Source organism: Podarcis liolepis (assembly GCF_965112155.1).
Source record: "Podarcis liolepis genome assembly, chromosome: 10".
NCBI lineage: Eukaryota > Metazoa > Chordata > Lepidosauria > Squamata > Lacertidae > Podarcis > Podarcis liolepis.
The window spans coordinates 6,864,929-6,888,393 of record NC_139562.1 but is presented as its reverse complement, the minus strand read 5'-3'; the positions used below and the strand labels follow the sequence as shown (position 1 = coordinate 6,888,393).

Below are 23,465 nucleotides of genomic sequence, written 5' to 3'. Positions count from 1 at the left end.
GAGATATTGTAAAGAGTTATAATGCGCGATTGGATTTGATATGGGATACCGGTTGAAGGGAAGGAGGGAAGTCATAAGCTCGGCAGAGCAAAAAAGTTTATATGTTGATTAATGTGTTGTTTGAAAAAGTGTTTAAGGAAAAATTATAAAAATTTATATATATATTTAAAAAAGAGGAATGGGGCTGTGGATCCTGCCCTGCCCTCCTGTCCTGCCACTGTCTGCTTGGTGTTTTTTTGGGGGGGGGGTTGCTCTGTTAGTTGCTGGGGTCAGCAATTGTACGGTCAATTTTAGGAACCGCTGCTTAGCTGACCTTGGCTGGCTCTGCTGGCGAAATGGGAATGCTTGCAATCAGAATGGTTTTTCCTTCTGCTCCTTTTTTTCTGGCTAAACTCAGATGCTTCTTTCGCCTTCTCGTGCTAGATTGCTGTAGCTCAGTACAGCGAGGAGCCCAGGACGGAATTCCACTTTAACCGTTATAGGGACCGGAACGGCGTTTTGAAAGCTCTCAAGAGACTCCGCTATGCTGGCGGAAACACGAAAACCGGTGAGTATTGCACCGTCCAGTGTTTTCTTTGTTAAAAAATTATTTTGTACGTTTATGTTGTAAACCGCCCTGAGATCTGTGAATGAAGGGTGGCACAAAAAATAAATTAATAATAATAATAATAATAATAATAATAATAATAATGGTAATAATGGTAATAATGGTAATAATGGTAATAATAATAATAATAATGTTACCTGGTTGAATTGATGACCACCACCTCTCCTGAAATTTCAATTTTCTAGGCAGTCTCTAATGTCTAACTCTGGTCCAGAGGAAAAACAAAAATTTTTCCAGAGGAAAAACAAAAATTGATTGTAGAAGTTGCTTGACCCCTTCTCCTACCACCTATACCACCACTAAAATCGCCCTCTCTCAACTGTTTTTTCTCCTTGAAGGAGAACATATTTAGTGAGCTGGTATCTTCCTCCTCGGGAAAATCACTTTTGAGTAGAAAAAAGGGAAAGGGTTAAGTAGCCCTTTCTCCCTGCTCTTCTGCCCCTGAGCGTTATATCACCAACAGGGGACCTCGGGCCTAAACAGTCCCACCAATCCATTTTGGCCCCACCCACTTGCCCTATAACTGCCCTCATATCTGATGTGGGGCAGGTAAAACTGTGGCTGAGCCAAAAGGGGCTTTGCAGGCACTGCCAATCAGCTGGTTGTTGGTGCCTGCAAAGCGTCTTTCAAAATGCCGTGCGAAGTTTAGACGTTCTATTTCATTTTAAAAACAAGCCCTGGGAGGCTACTGTGACGTTAGCATATGTGAGAGAGTGCTGGAGGGAAAATAGTTGAATAGGTTGCACAGACAGGACCCAGGGGGGTGGAGTCAGTGGGTCTATAAAACTAGTTCTGGGAGGAGTTCGTTGGGAGTTGTGGGTGGGTAATTGGTTGGATTTCGTGGGTTGGCTGGGAAAAGGCAGTTGGTAATAGAGAGACAGTTAGGGCAGTGGGCAGTTCTTGAGTGTGGGGAGGTAGAAGAGATAGAGAGAGGAAAGTAAGACTAAGAAAGTAAAGAGCAACAATGTTTGGAATGCTGTAAAAGTTTTGTTTGTGTCTGAAATAAAATACACTCTTCTTTATTACCGTATTTTTTGCACCATAACACTCACTTTTTTCCTCCTAAAAAGTAAGGGGAAATGTCTGTGCGTGTTATGGAGGGAATGCCTACGGGTGGCATGCCTACGGATTTTCCTCCTCTAGAAACTACGTGCGTGTTATGGTCGGGTGCGTGTTATAAAGCGAAAAATACAGTAATTGAAAAGCTGACTGAGACTGAAGTGATTTTACCAGGGAGGACCTGGTTGGTGGCAGCGGATTAGTGGTGTACGGGTCAATAGTCCGTGAGACGACTGGGGGCTCCGTACGAACGTCACAGCTACAACCTTCTCTTGCTTCCAAACAGGAAAAGAAATGGGGATTTGGCACATTTCTAGAGAAAGAGCAGGTCTCTTAGAAAATTAAACAGGGCTTCAGGACTCTGCACCTGTTCTTGCACTCTCTCAAGTTCCCACAGACCCCTTCTTGCTTGCTTCCATGTCACTGTAACACTCTCTGCCCCGTTTTCTGTTCTTTCTCACAGGTAGGGCCATCGGCTACGTCTTGAAAGAGATATTCCAAGCCTTCAAGGGGATGAGGCCCTCTGTGTCCCGCACCCTGGTGCTGCTGACGGATGGGCCATCTCAGGACGATGTTGTGCCCCCAGCCAAAGTGGCCCACCTTATAGGTAAAGCTGTGGGTCTGAGACAATCTGGACTCTGGGCTTCCCATAAGCGGAGTCTTCCCCAGCTGGAACAGTACTCCTCACCTGGAGTACTGTGTCCAGTTCTGGGCACCACAATTCAAGAAGGACACTGACAAACTGGAACGTGTCCAGAGGAGGGCAACCAAAATGGTCAAAGGCCTGGAAACGATGCCTTATGAGGAACGGCTAAGGGAGCTGGGCATGTTTAGCCTGGAGAAGAGGAGGTTAAGGGGTGATATGATAGCCATGTTCAAATATATAAAAGGATGTCACATAGAGGAGGGAGAAAGGTTGTTTTCTTCTGCTCCAGAGAAGCGGACACGGAGCAATGGATCCAAACTACAAGAAAGAAGATTCCACCTAAACATTAGGAAGAACTTCCTGACAGTAAGAACTGTTCGACAGTGGAATTTGCTGCCAAGGAGTGTGGTGGAGTCTCCTACTTTGGAGGTCTTTAAGCAGAGGCTTGACAACCATATGTCAGGAGTGCTCTGATGGTGTTTCCTGCTTGGCAGGGGGTTGGACTTGATGGCCCTTGTGGTCTCTTCCAACTCTATGATTCTATGATTCTATGGAAGTTGAAGTGCCTTAGCTCAGTGCGTGGAGCCCTTGAGCGTCTGCTTGACATGTAGAAGGTCCTAAATTTGATCCCCGTCATCTTCAGGTAAGGCTGGGAATGTCCCGTGCCTGAATCCCTGGAGAGCCATTGCCAGTCAGTGCAGACCAGGGTTTCCCAAACATCTGTCTCCAGCTGTTTGGGGACTACAATTCCCATCATCCCCAACCACTGAACCTCCTAGCTAGGGATGATGGGAGTGGTAGTTCGAAAATAGCTGGAGACCCACGTTTGGGAAACACTGGTGTAGACTAATCTACAATTAAAAAAAAAAAAGAGGAGGAGAAAAATCAAACCTTTTGTTGTTGTTTAGTCGTTTAGTTGTGTCCGACTCTTCATGACCCCATGGACCAGAGCACGCCAGCCACTCCTGTCTTCCACTGCCTCCCGCAGTTTGGTCAAACTCATGCTGGTAGCTTCAAGAACACTGTCCCACCATCTCGTCCTCCATTGTCCCCTTCTCCTTGTGCCCTCCATCTTTCCCAACATCAGGGTCTTTTCCAGGGAGTCTTCTCTTCTCATGAGGTGGCCAAAGTGCTGGAGCCTCAGCTTCAGGACCTGTCCTTCCAGTGAACATTCAGGGCTGATTTCCTTCAGAATGGATAAGTTTGATTTTCTTGCAGTCCATGGGACTCTCAAGAGTCTCCTCCAGCACCAGAATTCAAAAGCATCCATTCTTCGGCAAAAATACTCTGGTTTCATCTCAGATTGTATAAAAATCAAACCTACAATTTTTAAAAAAGGATTTCGAAAGCTTAATGTTTTTAAACTATTATAGCTTTGCTCAGAAATACCACAGGGCGGAATCTGGAACTTTTAGCATGCAAAGTGGTTGCTCTGCTACTGTCTCTGGTGATCCCACTCTCAATACAACTTCCCTATGCCTTGTCCATGGCTGCTTCAAGGAGGTTTTGTAATGTGTGCATTTAAGGTAGACAAATTCCTTAGTTACAATTCAATAAGTATTGTCACACGTCATCCCAATCTCCAAGCAGTGTGACATTCCAGGGGTGCTTACCCAGGGATTGTGTTTCCTTCCGAATGAGGCATAGCGAAGACTGTCTCTGTGATATAGGGCTTATTTACACATATATACCACCTGAGCCTGGGACGTGGGTGGCGCTGTGGTCTAAACCACTGAGCCTCTTGGGCTTGCCAATCGGAAGGTCGGCAGTTCGAATCCCCACTATGTGGTGAGCTCCCGTTGCTCGGTCCCTACTCCTTCCAACCCAGCAGTTTGAAAGCACCTCAAAGTGCAAGTAGATAAATAGGTACCACTCCGGTGGGAAGGAAAATGGCATTTCCATGCACTGCTCTGGTTTGCCAGAAGCGGCTTAGTCATGCTGGCCACATGACCCGGAAAAACTGTCTGCGGACAAACACTGGCTCCCTCGGTCAGTAAAGCGAGATGAGCGCTGCAACCCCAGAGTCGTTCACGACTGGACTTAACTGTCAGGGGTGCTTTACTTTTACCTTTTTACCACCGGAGCCTATGATGGAGCCGTCCGCAGCGTTGACACCTCAATAATGTCCTGCTTCTCCTTTAGCAGCAGCCTTGGATTCTGGTAGAAATCAGGCATGGCTCTGTCTCTTAGCTGCCCAGTCTGCTTCTTTCTTCCAGCTTCTAGCTCACCCTTGCCCCCTGGCAGAGAGCCTAATAATAATAATAATAATAATAATAATAATAATAATAATAATATATTATTTATACCCCGCCCATCCGGCTGGGTTTCCCCAGCCACTCTGGGCGGCTTCCAACAAAATATTAAAATACAGTAATGCATCAAACATTAAAAGCTTCCCTAAACAGGGCTGCCTTCAGATGTCTTCTAAAAGTCTGGTAGTTGTTTTTCTCTTTGATATTTGGTGGGAGGGCGTTCCACAGGGTGGGTGCCACTACCGAGAAGGCTGGACCTCAGTGTCCTGGAAGAACAATGGGGGTGGAGATGCTCCTTCAGATATACTGGACCAAGGCCATTTAGGGCTTTCAAGGTCAGCACCAACACGTTCAATTGTGCTTGGAAACGTGCTGGGAGCCCTTGTAGGTCTTTCAAGACCGGCGTTATGTAGTCTTGGCGGTCACCAGTCTAGCTGCCGCATTCTGGATTAGTTGTAGTTTCCGGGTCACCTTCAAAGGTAGCCCCACGTAGAGCGCATTGCCGTAGTCCAAGCGGGAGATAACTAGAGCATGCACCACTCTGGTGAGACAGTCCGCAGGCAGATAAGGTCTCATCCTGCGTACCAGATGGAGCTGGTAAACAGCTGCTCTGGACACAGAATTGACCTGCACCTCCATGGACAGCTGTGAGTCCAGAATGACTCCCAGGCTGCACACCTGGTCCTTCAGGGGCACAGTTACCCCATTCAGGACCAGGGAGTCCTCCACACCCGCCCGCCCCCTGTTCCCCAAAAACAGTACTTCTATCTTGTCAGGATTCAACCTCAATCTGTTAGCCACCATCCATCCTCCAACCGCCCCCAGACACTCACACAGGACCTTCACCGCCTTCACTGGTTCTGATTTGAAAGAGAGGTAGAGCTCCCCTTGTTCCCCGAATGACCCACACTTAGTGGGCCTTTACCAGGCTGGCCTGGCTATTCCAGCAATTGAATCTGGGCAGGATCCAGGAATGACAAGCGGGGCTCAGGCTACCCCCTGCGACTCATCATAATATTTCCTCCCTCTCCAGGGATCCGCGTGATCGCTGTGGGCATTTCGGGGGCTGACCCGGAAGAACTGAAAAGAGTCTTGTTGCATCGGAACTTGAACAACCTCTTCTACGCTGGCACTTTTGACGATCTCCCGCTGATCCTCAAGGAGCTCATAGAAACCATTTGTTCTGGGTCCCAGCAAATTGTTGCCAAGCCACAGGAAAGTGGGGTGAGGGTCTTTTTCCTTGATCAGCATCTAGTTCTTCGTCTTGCATTTCCTCTGGTGGTCTTTTAAAGGGTAGGTTGACCAGATCCGAAAAGGAGATGGGGAACACGTACTTTCCGTTTGCTCAGAAGGGGGGAATTTGGCAAATGTGGTTTATTCTTCAGGGATGAGAACAATTAACAATAATAATAATAATAATAATAATAATAATAATAATAATAATAACAATACTATAATAATAATTTATTATTTATACCTTGCCTTTCTGGCTGGGTTTCCCTAGCCACTCTGGGCGGCTTCCAACAGAATATTGAAATACAATAACCTATTAAACATTAAAAGCTTCCCTAAACAGGGCTGCCTTCAGATGCCTTCTAAAAGTCTGGTAGTTGTTTCTCTCTTTGACATCTGGTGGGAGGGCGTTCCACAGGGCGGGCGCCACCACCAAGAAGGCCCTCTGCCTGGTTCCCTGTAACTTGGCTTCTCGCAATGAGGGAACCGCCAGAAGGCCCTCGGAGCTGGACCTCAGTGTCCGGGCAGAATGATGGGGGTGGAGACGCTCCTTCAGATATACTGGACCGAGGCTGTTTAGGGCTTTAAAGGTCAACACCAACACTCTGAATTGTGCATAGAGCTTTAAAGGTCAAAATCCAAATGCACTTGAGGGATTTGGGTCTTTTGGCAGGGAGTGGGGGGTGGGGGCACAGAATCAGTGTGTAGATTAGGGCTAAATATGTCCCTTGAGGAGTGAGCTGGGAGCCAGGAACTGGGAATTGTGAGATGCAGTCAGTCGTCATCCTGCTGTCAGAAAAGGACAGCGATATGAAGGTGAGGAAAAGACTCTGTGAAGCATGGATTAGCAGTGGGGTGCGCAGGTGTCCACAGAGGCCTTCATTGGCACCAACAGGGCCCTCTGCCCCCTGCTGGAATTAGCCTTGAAAGAAGCATTTCCTTGTAGCCAATGGAAGAAGTTATACTTTGTGTGAATTTTGTGAATTTGTGAATTTTGTGAATATGTGAATTTTGGAATAATATCTACAACGAATTCAAGAAATTATTTAAATTTACTGTTAAAAAAAGACCAGAGATTTTTTTATTAGGAATATTACCAATATAAGTTAAAAACAACACAAGACCACTGTTTATGTACGCAGTTATGGCGGCAAGAATACTTGTAGCAAGAAGCTGGAAAAGTGAAACAACACCAACAATAACAGATTGGCAGACACTTATGATAGAGTATTTCCAACTGGCAAAGCTGACGGGAAAAGTCAGGGGAGTTTTAAACCAGAAAACATACGGAGAATGGAAAAATATTTAAGGAATATATAAGATTATGTTGCAAAAATGATACCATCTTAGCAGAATTAGAATGATACCTGCCAATAATAGATAAATGATACAAACATTATAGTGGGATGTATGAAAAAGGATATAAAACGAAACTGTGTGATAATACCAGGAAAACAGAAAAAGTATAATGAGAAAGATTGGAAGTTTTTTGCAAAAAATAAAATAAAATTATTTGATAGATATAATGTCATATAAATCTTTGGTCCCCCCCCCCCTTTATATCATTTTTTTGTCTTTGTTATAAAATTTTTCTTTCCCCCCTCTTTTCTTTTTCTGCATTTAAATCTGAAATCCGTGCCTTTGCTGTATGTTTGTATCTTTGTATTTTAAACCAATAAAGATATATATATATATTTAAAAAGGGAAGAGGTCATACCTCAACTGCCTTTGGCCAGCCTAACCCAACGTTCTTTGTGCTCAGATTTCCAGCAAGGAGATGAACAAGGTGGAAGGGCTTGTGGATGCGAAGAGGGCGGCACCCGTCTCCAGTTCCTCTGCAGTTCCCCTGATGGTTCAGACCCCTCAAGGACCCTGTGACCCACGGTGCTCAAAAGTAAGCCAGCCAGTGATTCAGTGCAGCAGGGTATCCCTAACTCCACCCCACCCCACCCCCCACCCCAAGGACCACGTGGAAAATTGCTGAGGGGAGATGGCAGGGAGCTTGGCTGCCTGTTGTAGCAATTGCAATGCACTGTGCTAGATGCTGCACGGTTTTGAATTTTTCTTGCTTTCTTTATTCTGCATTGCATGCATTTTGTTGTATTCCGTGGAATTCTAATATATAAGAGGTTAAAAGAAGCAATGATGATGCAATATCTATATACAGTGGTGCCCCGCAAGACGAATGCCTCGCAAGACGGAAAACCCGCTAGACGAAAGGGTTTTCCGTTTTGGAGGTGTTTCGCAAAACGAATCTTCTATGGGCTTGCTTCGCAAGACGAAAATGTCTTGCGAGTTCCTGCGGGATTTTTTTCCTTTCCCCCCCTTTTTCCCAAGCCGCTAAGCCGCTTATCAGCTGATCCTAAGCCGCTAAGCTGCTTAACAGCTGATCCGCTAAGCCGCTTATCAGCTGATCCGCTAAGCCGCTTAACATCTGATCCACTAAGCCGCTAAGCCGCTTATCAGCTGATCCGCTAAACCCGCTAAGCCGCTAATAGCGCTAATCCGCTAAGCCGCTAATGGGCTTGCTTCGCAAGACAAAAAAACCGCAAGACGAAGAGACTCGCGGAACGGATTCTTTTCGTCTTGCGAGGCACCACTGTATTGAAAAACAATATGAATTTTAGTCCTCTCTGACTAACTCTGTCTTTCGTTCTGCTAATCCACTCCTTTTAAATTACTTCCTCTCTTCCCTGCCCACCTTCTTGTTACTTTTCTTTTCTTATAATTTTATAATTTTATTTAGCATAATTATTACAAAATACAAGCAAAACATTGCAACCACATACATACATACATACACACTTCAGATAAGCACACACATAAAAAACACAAAAGAAAAAAGGAAGAAAAGAAAAAAGAAAAAGAAAAAACAAGGAGAAAAAGAACAAGAGAAGTTGGAAGAATTCTGGTGAGACAGTCCGCGGGCAGGCAGGGTCTCAGCCTGCGTACCAGGTGGAGCTGGTAAACAGCTGCCCTGGACACAGAACTGACCTGCACCTCCATGGACAGCTGTGAGTCCAAAATGACTCCCAGGCTGCGCACCTGGTCCTTCAGGGTCACAGTTACCCCATTCAGGACCAGGGAGTCCTCCACACCAGCTCGCCCCCTGAATGCAAGTTGTATACAGTGAATGTGACGTTTTTATGAGATGAGAAATGGGATGGGAAGAAAAATTATCATTCTATATTTATTTATACCTGCCGATTCCCCCCGGATGGGAATAAAATGACCCCTGAAAAAAGGGAACGAGGAAGACACACTTATTAAGCACAGCGTGGGCAGAATGGAAAGCTGTGTGAGCAACAGAGACGTTTGCAAAACTGGTGGCGAAAAACAGAATAGGTGAAAGGAGTTGAATAGAAAGGGAAATTGGACGGGCTGGCAGAGGGACAAAGACTGATACCAATTACGATGAAGAGGCAATTCAGTTGTTGGCATCCGTCTGTCTCGGGAGATGATAGGGCACATTCTAAGAAATGGGATGGAGAGAGGGAGGTTTGTCCGAGATGTAATTGCAGGGAAATTGGAAAGAAGAATATGCCGTTGCACAAAGCAAGTTGGGAAATGGAGATAAAGTGTAGATACAGGCAGCTGCCTACGGATTAAAATGTACGAGACCAAAAAAATGAGGGAGAGGTGGGCAGAGCAATCCTAATTATACGGAGGGTAAAATCATACATCATTGCTATGCCAGTGGAACAATCGCTGTAACGTACAGTGGTGCCTCGCAAGACGAAATTAATTCGTTCCTCGAATTTTTTCGTCTAGCGAATTTTTCGTCTTGCGAAGCACGGTTTCCCATAGGAATGCATTGAAAATCAATTAATGCGTTCCTATGGTCAAAAAAAGTCCAAACAAAGCCAAATTTGATACAACAAGAGTTTATTAAGTGCTCTTTAAAGTCACACATGCTGTAAAGAGCATTTCAAAATTCAAACCCAGATTTTTTTTTAAAAAAAACAGCAGAGTGGCCCAATGGTCACAGAAAATCATAAAAATGCAGGGAAAAAAACCACAAGCTTCCAGATTCTTGCAAACCCCTCCCCAACTGTTCCCCCAGCCATCCAGCACACAGAAATTCAAATCCAGAATTTTTTTAAAAAAACAGCAGAGTGGCCCAATGGCCACAGAAAATCATAAAAATGCAGAAAAAAACTCACAAGCTTCCAGATTCTTGCAAACCCCTTCCCAACACCAAGTGCTTGAATTCCAAACACCCCAACCCAAAATCCAAAACCCCCCAAAAAAGTTTTAAAAGCTTAACTTACCAAATGGCTGCAAAAGAAGTTTTGGAAAAGCTTCAAAAATCACCAAAGTCTTTAAAAACCTCAAAAAAGGCTACTATGTACACTGCGTTCTATGAGTTGCTCCTCGAAGTCAAGTCACAACTGTATTAACGGAAAAAGGAAACAAACTTGCAAGACGTTTTCGTCTTGCGAAGCAAGCCCATAGGGAAATTCGTCTTGCGAAGCAGCTCAAAAACGGAAAACCCTTTCGTCTAGCGAGTTTTCCGTCTTGCGAGGCATTCGTCTTGCGGGGCACCACTGTAAATGTATTGGATGGGAAACTTGGGCCTGGGGTCTAATGCTTCTCTTCAAATATTTCCATACCAGATCTCTGTAACTAAGAATTAGTTCCTGTGGTCGATTTCCTCCTCTTCCCTCCTCGTTCCCTTTCCTTTTGTGTTGCGTCTCTTATACTGCAAACCTGAAGTCAGAGTCTCATTAATACTTGAAAGCCACTCTGGGAGCCTTTTTTGGCTGAAGGGTGGAATAAAATAAAGGCCTAATAATAACAACAACAACAATAATAATTGCTGTTCTCTGTTTGCAGGCGCAGAAAGGCGAGAAGGCAAGTATTATAACTTGATCAGGGTTTTTTGGGTTGTGGTTTTTGTTTGTTTGTTCTGGATGTTTGGAAGCACCAGAGGCGAAACAGATAACCTGTTTACAGAATGCAGATTATGAATTAAGACTCTGGACTAGAAATATTTAGGATACTGTAGCTGTAACATTAGTTATGAGATCACCCAGCTGTTCTTAAACTGATCTGGGGAAACGAGTGCTCCTAAATACCTTTCCAGGCCCTCACTGAAGCCACAAATAAATAATAAATAAATAAATTGTTATTTATACCCCGCCCTTCCTGGTTCAAAAAACGGGCTCAGGGCGGCTAACAACAAATTTAAAACACTTAATTGTAAAAGCAGCATAAAATACAGTATAAAACCATGAATAACAATAAAATTCAAAGTTCAGAAATCAATTTAGGGGAAGTCCATCTAATAAGCATTAGATAATCCCCAGGGCTAGCTGGCTGAATTGGTCCTACTTGGGCCAGCGAGGAGACCAGGGGAAAATTAGCTGTGGGGGTCTCAGAACGGGTGATCTTCATAAAAGGAGAGGGGGAGGGAAGAGAAGGGAAATAAAAGATCAGGCTGAATTCAAATTAAAGGCCAGGTGGATTAGCTTTGTCTTACAGGCCCGACGGAAGGAGGTTAAATCCTGCAGGGCCCTGGTCTCATGGGACAGAGCATTCCACCAGGTCGGAGCCATCACTGAAAAGGCCCTGGCCCAGGTGGAGGATAGTCTGACTTCCTTAGGGCCCGGGACCTCTAAACTATGGTTATTCATGGACCTTAAGGTCCTCTGCGGGGCAGACCAGGAGAGGCGGTCCCATAAATACAAGGGCCCTAAGAAGCAACAACAACTTCAAATGAGCCAGAGCCTGCACAATTGCCGATGAGGCAAGCAGCTTTTCCGCACAATAAATTACGTACTGCTCAAATGGAAACGTGGCTTGCCTCTTCGGCAATGAAAGAGGCTGCAATGGAAAGCCCAGACAGTTAAAAGGATGGTGACTGGAAACCATCCTGGAGGGAAGAATTGGGTTCCACTGTGAGAGGCATTTAGGCAAAGGGTTGTGTTGCTGCTGTCAGGGGACAGGATCCCATGGGCTGATGAGACAGATCTCACGCCTCCTTCTGAGCAACTTCTTGCTTGGATTGAACTGTTCCTGGTCTGACAGCCTGTGAATCCAACTGAATTGCCCCCAGGCCCTGCTCTGAAAGGCTGATGACACAGAACTAATTCCTCCCATAAAAATGCCCTCGGTTCCTATGACTAAACATCAGGAAGTACTTTCTGATAGTAGGAGCTGTTCTGCAGTGGAAAAGTCTCCCTCAGGAGGTTGTGGTCTCTCCTTCCTCTACAGTTCTACATTTCTATGAATCTATTTTTTAAAAAATTTTTTGCATATAAACTTTATTGGGGTATGCATCCCTGTTTAGGGAAGTTTTTAATGACTGGTGTTTCAATGTATTTTTAACCTTCTGTTGGAAGCCGCCCAGAGTGGCTGGGGAATGAATAAATAAATAAATAAATAAATAAATAAATAAATAAATAAAATTGTTATTTTCCATCCAAAATATACATAGATAAATAAATACTTGAATGTTGGAAATAATGTAAATTCATATAAAAAAGTAAATTACTAAGACTTTCCTCCACCCGAATGTGGTTCCTATATTTACTGCATATTAGGTAGTATCTAGATTGTATTATGATTGTATCATGAAATTAAAAGATGCCTGCTTCTTGGGAGAAAAGCAATGACAAACCTAGACAGCATCTTAAAAAGCAGAGACATCACCTTGCCAACAAAGGTCCGTACAGTTCAAGCTATGGTTTTCCCAGTAGTGATGTATAGAAGTGAGAGCTGGACCATAAAGAGGGCTGATTGCCAAAGAATGGATGCTTTTGAATTATGGTGCTGGAGGAGACTCTTGAGAGTCCCATGGACTGCAAGAAGATCAAACCTCTCCATTCTGAAGGAAATCAGCCCTGAGTGCTCACTGGAAGGACAGATCCTGAAGGTGAGGCTCCAAGACTTTGGCCACCTCATGAGAAGATAAGACTCCCTGGAAGTCCCTGGAAGACCCTGATGTTGGGAAAGATGGAGGGCACAAGGAGAAGGGTACGACAGAGGACGAGATGGTTGGACAGTGTTCTCGAAGCTACGAGCATGAGTTTGACCAAACTGTGGGAAGCAGTGGAAGACAGGAGGGCCTGGCGTGCTCTGGTCCATGAGGTCACGAAGAGTCGGACACGACTAAACGACAACAAGATTGTATTTGTCCAATATATCCATATATCTGAAGAAGTGTGCATGCACACGAAAGCTTATACCAAGAACAAACTTAGTTGGTCTCTAAGGTGCTACTGGACAATTATTTTTATTTTTATATATATTTCAACTGCATCAGACCAACACGGCTACCTACCTAAATCTAGATCCATAATTTACGTCACTTTGCAGGAGACATTCGAAGCATTCCAGAGATTTCAAATATTTGCAATGATCTTTTAAATATTGTCTATATTTGTATTACATTTTTGGTCGTCGTGGTTTCTAACTTCTCCTGTTAATCTTGCCATCTCAGCATATTCAAATAATTTTGTCTGCCAATCTATTTTAGATGGTATCTTATCTCCTTTCCAGTGTTGGGCTAGTAATGTTCCCACAGCTGTGGTTGCGTGTATAAATAGCATTCTCAATTCCTTCGCTGTATCTACGCTTATAATACCTACATTTCTATGAACCTATGTCTTTTCTCATTTTCCTTCCTTGCCCAGGGAGACCAAGGCCCACCTGGAGATGTGGTAAGTGATGTTCCAGTAGGTTGGGGAAGGAGTTTTGTCTTTTTAAGGCCCACGGAAGAGACCTCACAGGCACAACACGCTTTCTGTTAGCACCATGTTTGGGTCTGCTGAGGTTGGGTTGAGATTCCCCTCTAGAACGGAGCTCCAGAAGAACCTAGGACTTCTGCCACAAGGATGGAGAAGCTGAGCATCTCCAGATGTTGCTGATCTCCAGTTCCTATCAGCCTTGAACAGCATGGCCAATAGTTAGGAAAGATGGGAGATGTAGCCCAATGACATCTTCACAAATCACTTACTGTTGGGTTTTTTGACTGCCTGCCATTCTGTGCAGCTTCACACAGAGTCAACTAAGCACTGGCCGAAAGCCAAGGATGACTGAGCAGAGAGGAGTTATCTGCCTAGAGATATGGGACCTTGGAAACAGCTCTGCAATTGGTTGAGGTCTCATACAGGCATGATGTCTCATAACCTTACTGACAGGAGTGTGTGTTGGTCAGTGTGGAGTCTGGGAGTCGTTTGGAGTTTGTTAAGAGAGAGCTAGCTAAGATCCGTATCTGTTCATGTACCGTATTTTTTGCTCTATAAGACTCACTTTTTCCCTCCTAAAAAGTAAGGGGAAATGTGTGTGAGTCTTATGGAGCGAATGCAGGCTGCGCAGCTATCCCACAAGCCAGAACAGCAAGAGGGATTGATTGCTGCTTTCACTGCGCAGCGATCCCTCTTGCTGTTCTGGCTTCTGAGATTCAGAATATTTTTTTTTCTTGTTTTCCTCTTCCAAAAACTAGGTGTGTCTTGTGGTCTGGTACGTCTTATAGAGCGAAAAATATGGTATATAGTAACTTGTAGGTAAAGGTAAAGGGACCCCTGACCATTAGGTCCAGTCGTGTCCGACTCTGGGGTTGCTGCACTCATCTCATTTTATTGGCCGAGGGAGCCGCCGTACAGCTTCCAGGTCATGTGGCCAGCATGACTAAGCCGCTTCTGGTGAACCAGAGCAGCGCACGGAAACGCCATTTACCTTCCCGCCGGAACGGTACCTATTTATCTACTTGCACTTTAAGGTGCTTTTGAACTGCTAGGTTGGCAGGAGCAGGGACCAAGCAATGGGAGCTCACCCCATCATGGGGATTCGAACCGCCCAGCTTCTGATCGGTGAGTCCTAGGCTCTGTGGTTTAACCCACAGTGCCGCCCCCCCTGTCCCTTTAAGTAACTTGTAGAGTCTGCTGTAAATAATAAACACCTCTAAGTAACCAAGTTACTAGTAGCAGTGTCTTGTTCGTGCTTCATCCATCCTGCCTGCAACTGATTGCTTTCTGGAGCTCTGTGTATGCTCTGCTAAGGTCTGGCTAAGGTCCTGCAACAGGTCAGAGTTGCAAAACACCAATACTTACTGCCCTGCATTTTCAAATTACCTGGAAGGCATATCAGCGCTGTTGAATATGCAGGAAAGGACACCATACACTAAATACTGGGCGCGGGTGGCGCTGTGTTCTAAACCACTGAGTCTCTTGGGCTTGCCGATCAGAAGGCTGGTGGTTCGAATCCCTGCAATGCAGTGAGCTCCCATTGCTTGGTCCCAGCTCCTGCCTACCTAGCAGTTCAAAAGCACGCCGGTGCAAGTAGATAAATAGGTACCGATGCAGCAGGGAGGTAAACAGCCTGGATTTGGTTGCCTTATTAATAAGCTCGAACAACACCGGGGTAGGGCTCCCAGGGTCCCCACCCTGCTGTATACAGTCTGTGTTGCAAATGCAATCGACTTCTAAAAAGCAGATGTCTTGACCTTGGGGAGCAGGGAGGAGAATGAGGAGGAGAACAGCATCTTGAATGACACTCCTTTTCTGACTTTCCTTTCCAGAGCTTCACGGGTCTTCGCACAGGAGGGGGCTACGACCCGTTTAGTTTCACCACCAAGGGGGAAAAAGGAGAGCGGGTAAGTGAGGGAACAGGCTGGGTTTTGCGTCAACACGTGGACACACGAGTGCCGGGCCTTTTCTGTAGTGGCTCCCTGTTTGTGGAATGCTCCCCTCTCCCCAGGGAGATTCACTTGGTGCCTTTATTATATATTTTTTAAAAAATTCCTCTCCAACCAGGCCTACAGCCTTTTAAATAGATCTGTCGGAAGGGGGTGTTATTGTCTTGTTGTTTTGATTTAATGATTTGCTGTGTTTTATCTTGCATTCTATTCTGCAAACCGCCCTGAGATGTTTTGCCACTGAACTGTAAATGTAACAGTGTAGCCTTATGAGACTTTACCGATTAGTAGGGTGAGCGTTGCTCCCAGAACAGGGAGGAAGGAGTCAAATGACATCGAGGTTTGGTTCAGATAAAGAGTTTATTCTGCTCTGTGCGTCATTGTGGTCAGGATGTAAGATAAGACCCAGATGTGTCATCCCTGCTCCACTTTGGAACTGGCAAGGCCATTCATTAGGCGTCACAGACTGATAAAGGAGAGAGCTTTGTTTATACAGCTGTGTTCTTGTTATACATTTGCTCAAGAGCTCAAGTTAATGATTTTTAGCTAATGCACCCTTGGAGAAGGAAAAATGGGATTTTGGGGCCCGTTTCAGACTGACTGCACAGTCAGATTTTAGAATGGGAAACCTATTCCTTCAACAGCATCCTTCAGAATGCTTCCAGCAGCAGCACACGTTTTTCCTAAGAGACTCCCTTCCATTTCAACTCTGTTGTTTCCCCCTGATATTTAGGGACTTCCTGGCAAAGATGGGATTCCTGGATTGCCTGGCAGGCCTGGACGAACTGGTCCCCCTGGTTCCCCTGGACTCATGGTAGCTATCTGGGTCTGAATTGAAAGCGCCTTTGAAAGGTTTGCCTTATTGTCTCCAGTCTTTGTAACATCCACTATTCTTTCTCTCTGTTGATTGACAGGGTCTCCCTGGCATTCAAGGGGATCATGTAAGTTGGTCGTATGAACCCTTTTCCCAACCAGTGTCCTGCCCTCCCAATTTTTTAAAACAAGCCTGTTAGTCCTTTGGGTGGGCATTTACAGGTTTCCTACACATTTGCACCGTCTTTTTGCATGTGACCATTGAGCACCACTGATTGACTGAGTTAAACTAAGTCAAGCTGTGTCATTTTATGCTTGCTTATGGTGGAACCTCTGGGAATGCTTGGCCAGACTGGAATGCTTGGGGAGCGTCGATACAGGATGCTTGAAGTCTGGTTTTTATGAGGGAAGGAAACATTGTCTGGTTTTGTTTGCTGTTGAAACCAAAAGGAGATACAGTGATACCTCAGTTTAAGAACAGTCCTGTTTACAAACAATTCGGTTTACGAACGCCACAAAACCAGAAGTAGTAGTGTTCTGGTTTGGGAACTTTACCTTGGTCCACGAACGGAATCCGAACGGTGGAAGGGCACTGGCGGCGGGAGGCCTCATTAGGGAAAGCGTGCCTCGGTTTAAGAACGGTTTCGGTTTAAGAACAGACTTCCGGAATGGATTAAGCTAATAAACCGAGGTACCACTGTATGTGGAAGACAGGCTGAAGACTGAGTAGAGGTCCCAGGAAGTAGGGAAGTTATGGGGAGAGAAATTAGGGTTAGCCTTCTTGTTAAGCACAGTGAGGTGATGGTGCAGACAGTGGTCTTTCAGAGCCCTCTGGCTGTAGACTTCGGTAGGAGAAGCCATCTTGAAGTAAGATTCATATGCCATCCAGTCAGCTTCTATGCATGGAATGGAGTTAAAGGCCCCATCTTGTCCCTCGCCTTAGGCAGCGCATGAAATCTCTTGGTGCCTTCCGGTTCTCTGTTTCTGCAGGAACCTAAACCTCCATCCTTTGCTTGGTGTTATAGGGGCCTCCGGGATACCCAGGACCTCCAGGGCCAAAAGGAGATAGAGTAAGTTTCCTGTATGCCTTTTATTTTTTTAAATGATATTTTATTAAAGGTTCCAAATTATAACAAAAGAAATGAAAAAAGAAAAAAATAGAAAATAGAAACAGTTAAAAACACATTAATTTTCATAACATATCTTCATACACTTATTTCCCCAGACCTCCTCATCCCTCCCTTTTTTGTATTCCAGTTCAATTTGTTCAGCAAATCCTTACCATCAAGTTTTTACCCTATTCTAATCTTTCATTACATTACCTTACTCTATTCTCCTCATTGTCTTATAAAAGACCTTAACCTAAATTTTGTTTTTGATAACTTCTCTTAACCGTTATATTTTTTCCTAATCCCTTAAACTTTTATACCAGAGCTAAGCAATTTCATTTCATGCATCCTTCTAATATTCATCAATTATATAAAATTGTCCTAATAACAAAAGATAAAAGTCTTCATCCAACTTCCCTTCCCCCAGGTCCCGGGTTTGTCAGTCCATTTATCCCATTAAGCTGGCACATTAACCTGGTGATCTTATATCCGAGGCTCTTAAATCCCTTCCATGTCCCTTCCACTGTTTTTCTTCATGTTTTCTTTTCACACGTGTGGTCTCCAATTTAATAATACTTTTACCTCCTTCCAACCAAAAGGTCCCTTTTTCACAGTCCAAACTGAGCTCCATGTAGTACTTAAATGCATGTTTCAAAGTCCCTCCAAACTTTGGGATCCCCATATCTCCAAGCCTCTGACAATCCACTACCACACTCGGAAAGTCCATATGTCCCTGTTCAGCGGGGTCAATCCAACCCCCCATTTCCAGTCCAATCGAAACTTCATCTTTCCGAGTCTGATTTTTACGAAAGTCAATTGCCAATTCCAAAGGTTCATATTCCTGCAGGGCCACAACCTCCATCTGTGGCTCCATTTCTGACTCCCAAAGTTCAGCAGAATCTTCTTCTTTCCTCTGTTCTGGCAAGGCACAGTCCTGGTATAATTCCTGGGTAAACTCCATACTTTTTTCTACTGCCTGTCCAAGATTTCCCACATTCTGCTTAAGATTTCCAACCAAATCAGTCATCAAATTCATTCCCTCATGAATTTCTTCCAGTAAAGCATTTGTTTTGAGAAAAGCGGACAACAACATTTCTGAGCACATTGTCCTTCAAGGTCACTACTCAATTCCCACGGGTTATACTGTAGCGGCTGGAAATTCCCTAGTTACAGTTTCACTATCCCCCCCAGAGGGAAAACTTCTGTTGCAAATTACAAATCCAGCCCCAAAGTTTCTTTTACTTTTAGATACTTTGTCTATCGTTGTTATTTTTAAGTTGCAAAAAAAAAAAAAAGTGGAATTCCAGTTTTCCCCCTTCTTTTAGCTATCTGTCAAACAGCTTCTCCTGTATGCCTTTTAAATCCTGATGACACAATTGATGTGCGTGTGACTGTGCAAACCATCTTTCTCCGCACGAACCTGCCTGGACCTTAAGATCATCATCTCAGGCCCTTCTCCATGTACCATCTCCAAGTGTAGGACCAAAGGGTGGGGAATAATAATAATAATAATAATAATAATAATAATAATAATAATAATAATTTATACCCCGCCCTTCCCGGTTCAAAAACCGGGCTCAGGGCAGCTAACAACAAATTTAAAACACTTTAAAACATTTAATTATAAAAGCAGCATAAAATACAGTATAAAAACATGAATAACAATAAAATTCAAAAATCAATTAGATAATCCCCAGGGCTAGCTGGCTGAATTGGTCCTACTTGGGCCAGCGAGGAGGCCAGGGGAGAATTAGCTGTGGGGTCTCATAGCTGGTGCTCTTGGTAAAAGGGGAGGGGGAGGGAAGAGAAGGGAAGGGAAATAAAAGATCAGGCTGAATTCAAATTAAGGCCAGGCGGAATAGCTCTGTCTTACAGGCCCTGCAGAAGGATGTTAAATCCTGCAGGGCCCTGGTCTCATGAGACAGAGCATTCCACCAGGTCGGAGCCATCACTGAAAAGGCCCTGGCCCTGGTGGAGGATAGTCTGACTTCCTTAGGGCCTGGGACGTCTAAACTATGGTTGTTCATGGACCTTAAGGTCCTCTGCGGGGCAGACCAGGAGAGGCGGTCCTGTAGATGCGAGGGCCCTAAGCCACAAAGGGCTTTAAAGGTCAAGACCAGCACCTTGAACCTGACCCTATACTCCACCGGGAGCCAGTGCAACTGGTAAAGCACTGGGTGAATATGCTCCCATGGCAGGGACCCCGTGAGGAGCCTCGCTGCAGCATTCTGCACCCGCTGGAGTTTGTGGGACAGTTTCAAGGGCAGACCCATGTAGAGCAAATTACAGTAGTCAAGCCTGGAGGTGACTGTCGCACGGATCACTGTGGCCAGGAACAAGCCTTTCTGTAGTAGTTGTTGATATCCAACTGTCTTGAGAGACGATGGGGCGTACCTCCAGGGGTGATGCAAAACCGCTGCGTTAGCAGCACCGAGGTGACTTCCCTAAGGCGCAAGTTCTCGTCTCATTTCAGAAAATGCAGATCAGGGCTGAATCTAGGCATATATACAATACTCTGTGAAAATGCATTTTTTATTTTTAAAAAACGTTTAAAAATATATATTGAATTTCCCATAAGCTCACCATCACCCTCTAGTGTCCCATCTGTATAATTCACTTAAAACGTTATACAGTGGTTACTTGGTTGCTGAACGGCTTGGTTGATGAACAAGCGCTGCAAACCCAGAAGTGAGTGTTCCGGTTTGCGAATGTTTTCCGGAAGCCAGACATTCGTTTTGGCTATCAGCATTGTTTCCGGGGCCAATCGGCCAATCGAACGTTTTGGAAGCCAAACGGACTTTCAGAACAGATTGAGTTTGAGAACTAAGGTGCCACTGTATTTGCAGCTGTATAGCTGAGTCATGGGTCGGTTCACCTTAAAATGTGAACTAGTTCAAAGTTGTTCCCTTTTTTCATCATCTTGGGTTTCTTTAGTATTTCCCCATGGAAATAGACCTGCGATCTGCCTGATTAAAAAGGTAAAGGGACCCCTGACCATTAGGTCCAGTCGTGACTGACTCTGGGGTTGTGACGCTCATCTCACTTTATTGGCTGAGGGAGCTGGTGTACAGCTTCCGGGTCATGTGGCCAGCATGACTAAGCCGCTTTTGGTGAAATCAGAGCAGCACATGGAAACGCCGTTTACCTTCCCGCCGGAGTGGTACCTATTTATCTACTTGCACTTTGACGTGCTTTCGAACTGCTAGGTTGGCAGGAGCAGGGACCGAGCAATGGGAGCTCACCCCGTCGTGGAGATTCGAACCGCCGACCTTCTGATCGGCAAGCCCAAGAGTCTCTGTGGTTTAACCCACAGCGCCACCTGTGTCTGCCTGATTAGCAGCATGTAAATACAGCATCTCCTCTTCTGCAGGGGGAATCGGGATATGTCCTAGGAGGCATGGAGGTCATTCCAGGGCAAAACGGATTACCTGGACCGCCTGTAAGTAGGAGCAAAATATTCTGTCCTCCTTAATATTTCTATCACTTGACCCTTCTCCCCAATACATCCTGTTTCATCTAGAGGTTGGACATGGCTTTGCCCAGACTCTGAATTCAACACAGTTTACTGAACTCCTCTCTCTCCTCCCTTCTCCTCCCTCTGACTCTGAGCCCTAGGAGAGTTTATTGCTTCCATCCCTTGCTGGTGTGTCAGATGCCTCGTGTATGGGATGAGTGTCAGGAAATCTTGCCTCTCAGGAGAAACTGGCCACTCTCCAGGCACCCGGCTTGATCTCCTGGTTGACCTCCCTGTCTGCATTCCTGAGCAGGATCCAGGCTAGGTCACGATCAGCGATCCTCCTCAAGCGTGAGAAGAACACACCACTCTTCCCTGCCCCCAGGCAGGGGAAAGAGATAGACAGAAATGTATTTACATGCCTTTATTTCTGTCTTTGCAGCATTACAGAGAAACACGTCTGCTCTCTTCAAACTCCAACAGCAGAGAGACAAACTCCACCTCCTGTACTTCCTGTACAGTTCAAATTACACTCTGAGCTAAATCCGGTGCTCAGCACTGTGATTAGACTGTCCCTCTGTTCCCACGGAACAGTCCCAACATTCCCATTATGTTTTGCTTTCATGCTAGCAGCTGCTCGCGGCCGCATTGCTTCTATATCGTAACAATGAGAAGAGGCTGTCGCGAGCAACATAGGTAGTGATGGGGAGCCTTGTAGTGCAACGGAGGCTGTGTTGCTGTTGGGTGGTTGCCAAGAGCAGGTCAGAAATAACTCACGCAGGATCCGTGAACTCTTTATTCAAAGGAACAAACTGCTCAGGAGGCCAGGCGTCCAGTTAGCACAGGAATTCCTCCCAATAGATCTTGCCCCAGTGAGGCCTTCCCACAGTTGCCTAAGTCTCCTCCTCTCCTGGGTCCTTCCCAAGCAATCTGAGACTTCGCCGCCTTGTCTGTCTCTGCCTTGCCCTCTTCATACCTCTCCTGATGCTGGGAGACCAGGGAGGAAGGGAACTGGTTGCAGCAGGAGGGGAAGACCTCCTGGGCTTTTTCAGCAGCCTGCCTCCCTCTTGGCCCCCCTTGGCCCCCCAGCCTCCACTTCTGCCTTGGAGCCTGAACTGCTCTCTGCCACAGTCTCTGCCCGCTTCCTAAACCCTGTTGCCTCTTCAGTTTCCAACACCTCCTCCTCCCAGTCTGCTCCCCCTTCTCCCTCTGATCACCTATTGTTGTCCCAACAATTCCCAGGTTCTGTTATCCTCTGCATCCATGACAGTTGTTTAGATGTTTGGGTTAAACCATTTCAGGGTTACAAGGGGCAGCCAGGAGTTCCCGGAGTGCCAGGACCACCGGGTTTGCCCGGACTCCCCGGACCGCAGGGACCACCTGGATTGTCAGTCAAGGTATGTATGCGCCTGCAAGCAGGCCAAGGGGTGAGATGGTGGGACAGTGTCCTCGAAGCCACAAACAGGAGTCTGACCAAACTGCGGGGGGCAGTGGAAGACAGGAGTGCCTGGCGTGCTCTGGTCCAGGGGGTCACGAAGAGTCGGACACAACGAAATGACTAAACAACAACAAAATGGCTCAGGACCGCAATACCTCCAGGACCCCCTCTTTCCGTATGAACCTACCTGGATCCTGAGATCATCTTCTGAGGCCCTCCTTCATGTGCCTCCTCCTCAAGAGGTTCGGAGGGTGGCAACACAAGAACGGGGCCTTCTCTGCAGTGGCTCCCGGTCTGTGAAATGCTCTCCCCAGGGAAGTTTGCCTGGCACCATCATTATACACCTTTAGGCGCCAGGCAAAACCGTTCCTTTTTAACCAGGCCTTTGGCTGATCCAGTTTACATCCTATGCCCTTTTAAAATATGTTTTTCGTGGTGGTTGTGGGCGGCTATTGGGTGGTTGTTTTATTTTATTAGGTATTTTGCTGTTTTATATCTTGATTTTATTCTGTGAACTGCCCTGAGACCAAGGGGTATAGGGCAGTATATAAATTCAATTATTAATAAATAATACAACCACCTCTTTTCTCTTTGTTCCAGGGTGAGCCAGGAGACCCCGGGGTCAGGGTAAGTGCCGGGTTGTTTTACCACCCGTTCAAGCTATGCTGTCATGAGAACGTCAGTAGAGCCTGGCTGGTGGAGCAGCCCAAAGGGACCCTTCAAATAATCATAGAGTCACAAGGGACTCTGAGGGTTGTTGAGTCTAAGACCCTGCAATACAAGAATCTCAGCACACGGTCTCCCATCCAGTTTGAAACCATACCGGACACTGCTTAGCTTTGCAAATGTGCCAGTTGTTTTATTGCTGCGCCACTTGGAGGTCCAGCATCCTGTTCTCACCGTGGCCAACCAGAAGGAGTTTGGATTTGATATCCCGCTTTATCACTCCCCTAAGGAGTCTCAAAGCAGCTAACATTCTCCTTTCCCTTCCTCCCCCACAACAAGCACTCTGTGAGGTGAGTGGGGCTGAGAGACTTCAGAGAAGGGTGACTGGCCCAAGGTCACCCAGCAGCTGCAGGTGGAGGAGCGGGGAAGCGAACCCGGTTCACCAGATTACGAGACTACCGCTCTTAATCACTACACCACACTGGCTCAAACGGGAATTCACAAGCAGGAACTGAGCACAACAGCGCTCTCCCCGCTGGGACATTTGG

The 23,465-nt window shown here is 45.7% G+C and overlaps 1 protein-coding gene across 1 annotated transcript in view; it reads left to right on the top strand.

Annotated features, from left to right (window-relative positions):
* Window positions 1–23,465, top strand: part of LOC310686780 (uncharacterized protein) — a 224,207-nt gene that overhangs the window by 57,589 nt on the left and 143,153 nt on the right. Inside the window, exons 19-31 of the mRNA XM_083460827.1 lie at window positions 424–547; window positions 2,130–2,273; window positions 5,598–5,788; window positions 7,560–7,691; window positions 10,634–10,651; window positions 13,435–13,461; window positions 15,321–15,395; window positions 16,171–16,251; window positions 16,352–16,378; window positions 17,276–17,320; window positions 20,730–20,798; window positions 22,115–22,210; window positions 22,852–22,878. Of these exons, the coding sequence (XP_083316953.1) occupies window positions 424–547; window positions 2,130–2,273; window positions 5,598–5,788; window positions 7,560–7,691; window positions 10,634–10,651; window positions 13,435–13,461; window positions 15,321–15,395; window positions 16,171–16,251; window positions 16,352–16,378; window positions 17,276–17,320; window positions 20,730–20,798; window positions 22,115–22,210; window positions 22,852–22,878 (1,056 nt within the window). The remainder of the gene's footprint in view (window positions 1–423; window positions 548–2,129; window positions 2,274–5,597; window positions 5,789–7,559; window positions 7,692–10,633; window positions 10,652–13,434; window positions 13,462–15,320; window positions 15,396–16,170; window positions 16,252–16,351; window positions 16,379–17,275; window positions 17,321–20,729; window positions 20,799–22,114; window positions 22,211–22,851; window positions 22,879–23,465) is intronic.